This window comes from Sinocyclocheilus grahami, unplaced genomic scaffold, assembly GCF_001515645.1.
Source record: "Sinocyclocheilus grahami isolate Dianchi unplaced genomic scaffold, SAMN03320097.WGS_v1.1 scaffold1.1, whole genome shotgun sequence".
NCBI classification, from domain to species: Eukaryota; Metazoa; Chordata; class Actinopteri; order Cypriniformes; family Cyprinidae; genus Sinocyclocheilus; species Sinocyclocheilus grahami.
The window spans coordinates 1,372,623-1,385,283 of record NW_015505180.1 but is presented as its reverse complement, the minus strand read 5'-3'; the positions used below and the strand labels follow the sequence as shown (position 1 = coordinate 1,385,283).

Below are 12,661 nucleotides of genomic sequence, written 5' to 3'. Positions count from 1 at the left end.
CGAGTTTTGAGCAGTGTAGTGTAGCGCTTGTTGTTTGTCGTTTCTCCGATCACAATTGCAGACATGGTTTTATTTTTACATGGTGCGATGCAACGTCATTAAGTCATTATAATTAGTAATTATGTCCCCACTGGATGCAACAAATGCCTCGTTTATAATGAGTTTTAATGTTTTTGTCTCGTCGCGCCGGGACTCGGCATAATATGGTAAGGTTTTTAACATATCCGTCACACACTTGAGGTATTCGGCCAATCACAACGCACTGGATAGCTAGCCAATCAGAGCACACCTCGCTTTTCAGAACGGTGAGCTGTGTACAGTATGTGGAAAATAATGTTTTTTGAACCTTAAACACATTTCATTACACCAAATACACAAAATAATGTTCTTTTTAGCAACGTCATATGACCCTTTTAACTTAAAAAAAATAAAATAATAATCAACCATTTAAAAATGCCGTAACCATTATATACTGTATATATATATATGATGAATCAATAAATCATAAAGCCAAACAAGTCATGATTATTTTCATTTGTTGACACCCTTGGTATAGAGATTCTACATTAATGCCTGCAAACACACTCATCATTTTCATTTGCCCCTTTTCTCTCTATGACTCATGAACAGTCTCCCTCTTTATTTCCCACACACACATAATTGTAAAAGTAATGGTTAGCTAGCCAATCAGAGCACACCTCGCTTTTCAGAACGGTGAGCTGTGTACAGTATGTGGAAAATAATGTTTTTTGAACCTTAAACACATTTCATTACACCAAATACACAAAATAATGTTCTTTTTAGCAACGTCATATGACCCTTTTAACTTAAAAAAAATAAAATAATAATCAACCATTTAAAAATGCCGTAACCATTATATACTGTATATATATATATGATGAATCAATAAATCATAAAGCCAAACAAGTCATGATTATTTTCATTTGTTGACACCCTTGGTATAGAGATTCTACATTAATGCCTGCAAACACACTCATCATTTTCATTTGCCCCTTTTCTCTCTATGACTCATGAACAGTCTCCCTCTTTATTTCCCACACACACAGTAAAAGTAATGGTTCTCATCTGTTCAGGCCTGATTACCTACGTCTCAATGGATTCTTCACTGTCTTTTAACCCTGTGCTGCTGTTTGATGCTATCGTGATGATGGATCTCTAGTCTCCTGCCTTACACAAAAACACACCCCTCCTTCAGCTCTCACCGACACTCTTTCCTGTCTAATCCCTTCTGCAGCCGCTGCCCTCCAGTTCGCCTTTCTCTTCTCTCTCAGACTGCTTTTGTAATCTCTCTTTCCAGTGTGTGTGCTTGTGTGTTTGAAAGCACAGCAAACATACTGCTAAAATTAACTGTGAAACAGAAAGGAGCCAAAATAGAAAATGATCAATGCCGGTGTCCATAGTTGTGTATTACTAGGAGGACGCTTTGAGGGGAGCAAAGACCTTGCTATGTGAATGCTTGTATTTTGTTTCTTTGTGATATTCAGTCTGCTTGTGCGATATGAAAGTCAGAAAGTCTAGTAGTAGCTTGCAGGTGCATTTTTGGTGAGGTTTACATTAATTTTGACTAGGGCTATGCGATATTGAAGAAAAATGCGATATGCAATACCTTGTTTAAAAAATGCGATATTCGATATATGCGATACGATATTGCTTAAAGTGTGTAAAATCAATTTAAATGATATTTTAAAATATTTAAAAATTAAAATTATATAACCAATTTGTTTCACATTCTTTCTTGGAAAATAAAGAATCACTATAACTTCTGAAAGTGGCCAGCAGTGTTTTAGCATTACTTAAAAAGTAATGTCACAAATCAGAAAATGTAATTTAACATCAATGTGAACATACAAACAAAAAAATGAATGACACTAATGTTATATCATTGTAACTTTGCTTTCCACACACTTCAAGTACTTCTTCATATACCACAGCAAAAACTAAAGTCTGAGAAAGTTCAAACATGATTAAAGGCAAGTGGACAGTAAAAAAAACGAAAGAAAAAGAAAAAAAAGAAATACACAATTTACAAGCATAGATAAAATAAACAGCAGAAATGTAATAATTAAGTGTAATTAACAGTATGAATTCAATTTAGATTCATCTTTGTTATAGCCGTTTTGTTAACATTAGTGACAGCACGTATTTATAGGCTGCTGTCCCTTTAAATCCGACTGCACGGATCCAGTATAATGATACACATCAGATTTCTTTCTCAGCTGTTTACATTCATTTAAAACATAACCGACTGCGTTTACGAGAATGATCGTCGAGACGGGTACTATTGACATAATTCTGTGTGTTATGTGTCTGTTCAAACATGAGGAGATGCGAAAGACGCTCTCTGTGTGTGCACGCGCTTTGCACGTGTGCAGCAGAACTGAAGCAGTGTTGCCAACTTAGCAATTTTGTTGCTAAATTTAGCAACTTTTCAGACTACCCTAGCAACTTTTTCTTCCAAAAGCACCTAGCAACAAATTTAGCTATTTTAAAATTTTATTTGGCTACTTTTAGCAACTTTTGATAAGTGGCTCAAACAATAAAAAGGCACACATTTTCCATCTAAATTTAACAAAAAGAGGAAACCAAAGATGCCTAGCAGTACACACATCATGTGAATTAAGTTACTGCTCTCCTTGTATGATTTATCTTGTATGTGTTATACAGTGGCATTTATGTGGTGTTGTACAGTATGTTTCTTCCTGCTCACGTCCTCCCTCTCTCTCTCCTCTCCGTGTGGTCAGTCAAGGTGCAGAGGAGTAACCGGCCATTGCCCTGGGAATCCGGAACAAACAACAACAGCAACTTCCTTCCCTATCAACACTATAACACCTACCACCCCGACCAGTCCCGCAGCCAGACCAAGCAGAAAACCTCTCCAAACAACCCCTGTAATGTTCCTTCCCTTTTCCTTCATCCTCATCTTCTTGTATCACTTGCTTCTCATTAATATCACCGAAAAATGGATTTATTCCATTCTTTTATGGGTTTTGACTTTATAACGTCAATATTTCCAGATTTTTTTTTTCATTGTTTAGTAAAAATATTTTCTTATGTTTAGTCTTATATATTTTCAGTGAGATTTTTTTGTGGCTATTTAATGCCACATGAGCAAAAAAACATTGCCAAGTTGGGCAGTATTCAACTTATGCAAATCAGCAGCGACAGCCAATGGGAGTGAAGATGCAGTATGTATTGCTGAACATGCAAGATGAAAAGTTATCTTTAAATGTATTGATTGATGTCTCCATATATTATAAATGTCTGTCACTTAGTAGATCCTGTATATTTTATTTTATTTTCCAAAGCGATGTACACACACACATTTACTTTTTAATTTACTTTTTAATCAGTTTAAATCATGCATTTTTCAGGAATTGAACCCATGGCGTCTACAGGAATGTGATATGCAATATAGGACTGCATTCATTGGAATGTCTCCTTTTGTGCTTTATTTGATAAGTCTGTTTTTGTTTTTGTCTTTTTTAGTGTGTTTTATTTGATCTCTTTGGAAAACAGAGCAGAACTAATTTGTTCCCCAGCTGTTTCCTTGTCTCTAAACTACGCTAAGGCTAAATACTGTTTTTCTCTCTCTGCTGCTCTCTTCCTCCGTATTATATCTGGTCTTTATTCTCCATCTGTGGGTGTAGCTGAGCTCTATTCTACCAGAGGAACGGAAAAGCTCAGAGTCACTGTACGAAGCCAGACGCGCTGAGCCATTCAGTGGTTTTTGTTGTGCAGAAGATACACAGTGAATCCAGAGGACACCTTTGTGGTGCCATTCTTTGGGGGATATGGAACATAATCCTGGTTAAGGAAGCAATATTGCACTATTGACATTCTCGCAACGTGACCTGATCGTTTCTCCCTGTGCGGTCATGGGTGGACTTCAAAATCTCAAGTACATTTTGGGACATGTAGTCAATGATAATTGACATCCTGAGGCCCTAGATTCACTCTCTAATTGGCTGATAAGATTGTCACTCACTTCTCATTTATGTTTTAGGTCATGCTTTTCCTCTTTCAGCGGCCTTACAGAGTCTGATTTGATTATATGGACTCATTATTATAAATTCCGGCCATCAGGGCTTTATTGATCTCTTTTGTTTAGCGCTCTGTGTGTTTCAAGGGCACTGTGAGACTGTTAGAGATGACCTGTACTTGTTTGTTAACACTGACAATGGTTTGTAGCATTAAAGCAACTGGAAGTTGTTCATTTTTAGTGAGAGCTAGCGCTTAGAGGTGACCGACCATTTATGATGCGACCAAGTTTAGTGTAGTTGTGCACGCGCTTTGCACGTGTGCAGCAGAACTGAAGCAGTGTTGCCAACTTAGCAATTTTGTTGCTAAATTTAGCAACTTTTCAGACTACCCTAGCAACTTTTTCTTCCAAAAGCACCTAGCAACAAATTTAGCTATTTTAAAATTTTATTTGGCTACTTTTAGCAACTTTTGATAAGTGGCTCAAACAATAAAAAGGCACACATTTTCCATCTAAATTTAACAAAAAGAGGAAACCAAAGATGCCTAGCAGTACACACATCATGTGAATTAAGTTACTGCTCTCCTTGTATGATTTATCTTGTATGTGTTATACAGTGGCATTTATGTGGTGTTGTACAGTATGTTTCTTCCTGCTCACGTCCTCCCTCTCTCTCTCCTCTCCGTGTGGTCAGTCAAGGTGCAGAGGAGTAACCGGCCATTGCCCTGGGAATCCGGAACAAACAACAACAGCAACTTCCTTCCCTATCAACACTATAACACCTACCACCCCGACCAGTCCCGCAGCCAGACCAAGCAGAAAACCTCTCCAAACAACCCCTGTAATGTTCCTTCCCTTTTCCTTCATCCTCATCTTCTTGTATCACTTGCTTCTCATTAATATCACCGAAAAATGGATTTATTCCATTCTTTTATGGGTTTTGACTTTATAACGTCAATATTTCCAGATTTTTTTTTTCATTGTTTAGTAAAAATATTTTCTTATGTTTAGTCTTATATATTTTCAGTGAGATTTTTTTGTGGCTATTTAATGCCACATGAGCAAAAAAACATTGCCAAGTTGGGCAGTATTCAACTTATGCAAATCAGCAGCGACAGCCAATGGGAGTGAAGATGCAGTATGTATTGCTGAACATGCAAGATGAAAAGTTATCTTTAAATGTATTGATTGATGTCTCCATATATTATAAATGTCTGTCACTTAGTAGATCCTGTATATTTTATTTTATTTTCCAAAGCGATGTACACACACACATTTACTTTTTAATTTACTTTTTAATCAGTTTAAATCATGCATTTTTCAGGAATTGAACCCATGGCGTCTACAGGAATGTGATATGCAATATAGGACTGCATTCATTGGAATGTCTCCTTTTGTGCTTTATTTGATAAGTCTGTTTTTGTTTTTGTCTTTTTTAGTGTGTTTTATTTGATCTCTTTGGAAAACAGAGCAGAACTAATTTGTTCCCCAGCTGTTTCCTTGTCTCTAAACTACGCTAAGGCTAAATACTGTTTTTCTCTCTCTGCTGCTCTCTTCCTCCGTATTATATCTGGTCTTTATTCTCCATCTGTGGGTGTAGCTGAGCTCTATTCTACCAGAGGAACGGAAAAGCTCAGAGTCACTGTACGAAGCCAGACGCGCTGAGCCATTCAGTGGTTTTTGTTGTGCAGAAGATACACAGTGAATCCAGAGGACACCTTTGTGGTGCCATTCTTTGGGGGATATGGAACATAATCCTGGTTAAGGAAGCAATATTGCACTATTGACATTCTCGCAACGTGACCTGATCGTTTCTCCCTGTGCGGTCATGGGTGGACTTCAAAATCTCAAGTACATTTTGGGACATGTAGTCAATGATAATTGACATCCTGAGGCCCTAGATTCACTCTCTAATTGGCTGATAAGATTGTCACTCACTTCTCATTTATGTTTTAGGTCATGCTTTTCCTCTTTCATGCACGGCCTTACAGAGTCTGATTTGATTATATGGACTCATTATTATAAATTCCGGCCATCAGGGCTTTATTGATCTCTTTTGTTTAGCGCTCTGTGTGTTTCAAGGGCACTGTGAGACTGTTAGAGATGACCTGTACTTGTTTGTTAACACTGACAATGGTTTGTAGCATTAAAGCAACTGGAAGTTGTTCATTTTTAGTGAGAGCTAGCGCTTAGAGGTGACCGACCATTTATGATGCGACCAAGTTTAGTGTAGTTTAGCTTTATGTGAGCAGTGACACAATGGAACCTAAGGAAAATTTGATGCCAAGAACCCCAAAGTAGCAGTATAATCTTGTGAATAACTCCCTTTTTAAAATATAATAGCTATTTAATTTAATTTATAAAGACCCATTTATACTATGTGAAGAAAAGTCATATTATATTCATGCTATAGATACATGTTGTTTTCGAGACATGGTACTGTAGCTGTATAAACTTTTAAATACAAAATAGTTTTTTTTATATTTTTCGTTTTTTATATTTTCTGTTTTATTTTTTATTAAATTTTATTTTTAGTTATTATTATACTTTGTTTTTATTTATTTATTTCTGTTAAGACTAGGGCGGCCTAGTTATTATTTTATGAATATTTTCGATGGATATTTAAAAATATATATTAAAACATTATAAAACACATAATTGTTAGTGTAAAAAAAGAAGGAAAAAAAATATATATGGATAATTTAGCTCATTTTAAACTTAAATATGAATATTAAAACTTAAATATTAATTTTGACAACCCTAAAAAATTCATTTTTGCAGACCCCTAAACATCTTGCTGACTCAAGTTTAAAAACTGCAGCAACCAATGGTACAGAAACCTTTAAACCTCCAGCGATTCAACTGGTTTTCACGTATATCACACATATGATTGAATTTTGAAGTTAGCAACAAGGCTAAAATGGCTTGCGGCACCTTTTCTCACCTTCACAGTCGTGTCTCAGATTCTCCATTCAGGAGGGTCGTAAAGATGCCACGGGCACTTCAGTGCTGGTGGCTTCACATAATTTACTGCCATTCCATCAATACTTTTTAGTCACAGTCTCTTTTTTTCCCCTGGATTATATAACCCCCTTGGTTATGAGAGTTTAACTCTGAAATATGTGTCCTTGATGCGCGTGAAAGAGCAAAACTCCCCTGAGAGTTGTATTACTTAAGCCTCTGTTTTCTTTTTTCCTCAAGACAAATTAGCCTTTATTAGCTGGACATTAACTCCTTAATGTTTGGATTAGGAAAGCTCATCCTATACAATACACAAGTGGACCAGAAGGCCTCATTATGGCTCTTAAAGCTGTGATTTAATGGCTTTTAAAAAGAGAGAGAAAAGCAGAATGTCCTCATGTGCCAAGGGCAGACAAACGGTTTCAAACAGCAAATAAAAAAAGACTAATCTGCTCTAATCCTGCCATGTTTTCAGCATCACCAATGTCCCAGCCAAATAAAACATATTTTTTTGGAGTAGTAATATTCTGCCAGTTGGGATTTATTTTATATTTTTTTTATAAGAGCTAAAAAATGGCTTTGAAGCTCTTCATCTGATCAGTACGAACTGTGATTTGGTTCTTAGCCGTTATTTTGTGATAGAAGTGGCTTTTAGGCATCGGGGAGTATTTTCAGAGAAGTGCTTTGATGAAGACTTACCACCGTTCACACAGTGTCAAAGATGAGGGAGCAGTCTGTAGCGCTTTAATTAGTTATTTTGTGCATTTCCTCGACTGCTGACAAACCGCTTGCACCTGTTGTTAGAAAACGTTAAGATACAGTGGTGGGGTTCGAAAGTTCAGTTGAAAATATGGGATTCAAAATGGGATTTGAACATGTTGAAAACAAAATGAATAGGTTCTAGGTCACTAATCTAGGTAAATGTGTGAGATTAATCATGCAACTTTGTACAGGTTGTCAGATGTTGATCATGATCACGCTGCTCCAGTGCTGCTGTCATTAAAGCAAGAGTGACACACTGAATACTATGGCATCATGAAGTTTATGTTGGATTTTCACTTTTTCAATTGTTTTAAATGAGTAAAAAATGTATAATAGAAGCATTTTACCAAGCAAAACTGAACTTTATATACTAAGTATATGAGGTTTTGAAATGAGTCATTGATAATTTTGCTAAAACATCTCTCTCTTTCGCCCACAGCTCTGGGTTCATCCTTCTCTCCCACCTCCATGAGTGCCTACAGTCTGAGCTCACTCAACATGAACACGCTGCCACGCACCATGTATCCCACAAGTCCCCGCGGCACCATGATGAGACGCAAACTGAAGAAGAAAGACTACAAGAGCTCAAGTACGTTTGATGCAGTCATATTGAATATTCTGATATCTAATAAGGATCGATCATCTATTTTAAGAACACAATTCAAAAAGAGGCCTCATTCTTAAAGGGATAGTTCACCCCAAAATTTTTATTTATTTACCCACCCCCATGTCATTCCAAATATGTATGACTGACTGACTTCTGTGGCTTGAAACTGAATGTAAAACCACCATAAAAAGTGGTCCATTCGACTCGTACGCTGCATTTGACAGCTTTGTGAGGAAGAGTTCGACTTGATTTATCTCATTATTCACCGATCTTCACCTCCAGTGAGGAGTTAATTTCTGCAACTGGATCACTGAGTCATCTCGAGAAATGAATCAATTTGAGAGTGAATCATTCGGTTTTGTAAACTGGATCAACAGTTCATTCAAATCTGACTCAAAACAACTTTTCTTTCCAATGAATAGCTACTTAAATTCAATTTGTTCCTCACCCAGTTCATTGTATGGACCACTTCTATGATGCTTTTATGGTGCTTCTGCGTCCTTTTTGAAGCTTGAAAGCTTTCACATGCAGTTATAAGCATTCTTTTTAAATTGCTTTATGGAATGCAACTGAATGGAACAGGGTCTTGAAAAATATTTGAAAGTACTATTTTTACCTTGACGTGCCATCTTACAAATGCCACAAAGCGAGTCAAAGACCTTGTTTATTTCTCTGTATAATACATTGAATAATTAGATGTTCTATGTAGGTTTTTATCCTCTCTTCAACAGATTTACTGTCAGTCTTTGCCTAGTTCCACTTTGATTCATTCTTTAAAACCTTTCGTTTTTATCGGAATGGCTGAAGTAAACAGAAACAGGCTTGGTTATTGATTTCCTGTAAAACTTCTCTAATGTATCAGCACATCCACGCATGCTCTGGCCAGGGACTCGTCTTGACTTTAATATTAGCTTTCAAGTTTTTATAGTTGCCTTTGCCATTCTTTGTGCAAAACATGAGTCAGGAGGTTGAAAGTACCGCCCACAGTAATTCAGAAACAAACCTTTATAAATGCCACATTATGCTAAGCGCATGCAATTGTGCGAAGAGAAGCTTGGTCAAGCCGCTGAAAGCGACAAAAGCAATAAAACTCCAACATAAATGCGACGAGGTCGCTTGGTATTAAAGAAAGGCCATACGTTTATTATTCTTCCGGTCTCCACTATGATAGTCTGTCTTTATCTGTACATTCAGACCTCTTGCACATGGTTCCTATCCTTCCTGCCCTTCCTTTCCACGGCTGGGCTCTGAATCTGAATAAGATCAGAGAGCATGATAGCACTTACCTGAAGTGAACGCATTCTCTTCCCATATCTGAAGGCGCCAAGTGAAAGACGGAAATTACACCTCTGGCTACCCAGTAATTAGATCCTGAAAGATATTTCATATCCTTCAACCGACCAGCGTCGTCATCGCCTCCTCTGCTGCAGATAATTACCCGACCAAGCTTTCATATCACATGGGGCTATTATCTGCGGGGCTTCGTCAGCAGGACCAATAAACAAACGTTGGCACTGGAAAAATGGTTAATCAGCTGCTCACATTGCTGACCGCATTCACGCTAACTTTCACTAGCCAACTTGTTTTTGAGTTTGTTTTTCATTGCATTTATAGCTGCTTGGTTATTTACTGTAGATGTTGGAGGAAGGGGAGTTATTTTGATGCAATATCAGCAAAATTCAATAGATGCCGTGGTAGCCTGCAGTGCTGTAACTGTTACGTATACTGTATATTCAGTCAGAATTAGAATGCACTCAGTAATATGGTCAGGGTTGGATCTACCTCTTATAGGCTAAATAAATATTTGGGACCCTTGCCCATTAATATATAATACATAATATATAATATTATCACCCCAAAAAAGCAAAAACAAATTTATCCTTGGTACTTGTTCCAGTGCTCTCTATCGTAGAATCCCTTTGCTGATTACAAAATGTCATTTTATTTTAATGCTAGTAACAGAGGCTTCAGCGTTTATGCAGAAAAATGCAGCTATTGAGAGAGAAAGAGAGAGATGGATTAAACGTGTGTGAATTACCAGAGTACTGCATGTTCGTCTCTCAACATTATTCGGCAGCAGCATCTCTACCAATAGCAAATCCGTAAGTTTAACTTCTTCAAAAACAGCAGCGTTATTGAGAAATGTTATAGCTTTTCATTTGCAAAACTATTTTACTGATAAAGTTCCGGGTCAGCGCTGACAAGTTTCTGTATGTGTGTTTGTTGCACGTGTGCTTGCGACCATGTATCTGTACTGTATGTGTGTGCATTTGTAGGAGAGAGTGGGAGAAAGAAAGAAAGATGTGTGTGAAAGAGAGTGGGAGAAAGAAAGCGAGCTAAGTATATTTCCATGTACAAGTACACATAAAGTACAGTACAGTAACAGTAAGTGTACATTTAGGATAAATAAATAAATATACATCAAAGCTTCATTTGTCATACTTATACTGTACTATGCGACTTGTATTCAAAAACTTGATGTGGCCTTCGAGTCAAAAAGTTTGCCCACCCCTGCTCTAGTGGCACCCAATGTTGTTGTTGTTGAACTAAAACTATGTTAAAACTGAAATAAAACAAATGTTAGATGGAAAAAAAAATTTTTTTAAAAAGAAAGAAAATTAGCTTTGACAACTAACTGAAATATGTTTTAAGTTGGAGTACTAAAATGTCCAAAACTAAAACACACAATAAATGAATTGAAAAATAAATAAATAAATAATTTTTTTTAAAGTATATATATATAGATATATAAAAAACTAAGAAATACAATGAAAACTGTAAACTGTAAAAATCTAAAAATAAAATATATTTCAAAATATTAATAAAAACTATGATAGTATATAAATAATACTAAAATAACACTGGTGGCACCATTAGAATTACAATAATGATTGTTTCCAAACAGGTTTCCAAAGCACTTCTAATGCCTGATCTCTCTCGTCCTGACATTGTCAGCAGGTTTTAATAGTGCCACAAATGAGAAATCCCCTAACAAATGGCTTGCTTAGCTGTCTCATTAAACTGGGATTTGAGACAGTATTTTAAAATGACAAAACACTTTGGCTAATTTAACTGTATTTTTTATCTGACTTTAAAGTGTTTAATTTACTATGACTTGGCTGCACTTGTTCTGAACATCCCGTTTAATAGCTTCTCCAACCGCGTTGCTCACCACTTGTGTTTGGCAAATACACCTGCTGCACAGAAACAGAGCATCTCATCTATTATACACATTTATTTCCAGTTTTACTGCCACGAGCATGTGCATGGCCCCTCATAGATGCCGTTTGTTTAGAAAAATTATTTCATAATGGGATAGCTGTATTGAGTTTTTCCTCAGCTATGATTTTACGCTAACTCATGAAACATGAATAGTCAGAGCAGCACACCAGAGTGAGATATATCATAATATACAATATTCGCTGTTAAAAAGGCAAATGCTGTTTTGTCCTGTAAAATACAGTTTGTATTCTTTAAAAAAAAAACAGCCTATGCAGGTTTGCTGGTCTTAGTTTGTCTCCTAACCTAGTCAGGCTAGTCTAGTCACATTTTTTATGTGGTCATGTTGGGAAACTAGCTGTCTGCCCAACTAAACACCAGATTGACCAGACTAGGGTGTCAGCTTTTACATAGTAAAAACTAGAGCCCGACCGATATATCGTTTTGCCGATATTATCGGCCGATATCAGCCTGTCGCCGATATATCGGTATCAGCGAATATGCCGCCGATATGACATTTTTTTTTTACAGAACATATAACGCAGATAAAATGCTTGAAATTGTGTAATTACTTGGTTTGTTCAGCAGAGCGCGCTCCATTGTTTGCTATTGGCGACCTGGTTGAAACGCTTTAACGCTTAAGTCAATGGAAAACCACTGAAACGTTGAACGGCCATATCTCCGTAACGGCACGGCGAATCCGCACCAAATTCGGGGGATCCCTTCAGCTCAAGAAACCCTCTCCAACACTAATCGAGTGTACGTCTCGAGGCCCTCTTTCGATTGAGACCACCCTCACGTGGATAGCCCCCGGGGTTCGGGAGTTACGGGTGGTTAAATTCACGGTCCGGCGCCGACCGATCAAGCGATCCCGGGGGGCTAGCGACGCGCGGAGGGTGGCGTTCGAGAGGGCTCCTCGAGCTGAAGGGATCCCCCGAATTTGGTGGAGATCCGCCGGCGCGTTCGCGAGATAGTGATACCAGTCAACACTTTCACTTCAGTAAGGAGGTTTCTTGTTCAGGCAGCAGCATTCACGCGTTGTCTTATTCGACCGTAAGTGCCCTGCAAAGTGGACTTCACATGAAATTCCACCATGATTCCAGTTCCAAGGG

General features: G+C 37.4%; 1 protein-coding gene across 3 annotated transcripts in view; it reads left to right on the top strand.

Moving 5' to 3' along the window:
- LOC107565244 (glutamate receptor-interacting protein 1-like) overlaps positions 1-12,661 on the top strand; it is a 98,519-nt gene that overhangs the window by 42,237 nt on the left and 43,621 nt on the right. For all 3 annotated transcript variants that reach the window (XM_016252230.1, XM_016250808.1, XM_016251515.1), the window contains exons 9-10: positions 2,763-2,909; positions 8,163-8,312. In XM_016252230.1, coding sequence (XP_016107716.1) covers positions 2,763-2,909; positions 8,163-8,312 — 297 coding nt within the window. The remainder of the gene's footprint in view (positions 1-2,762; positions 2,910-8,162; positions 8,313-12,661) is intronic.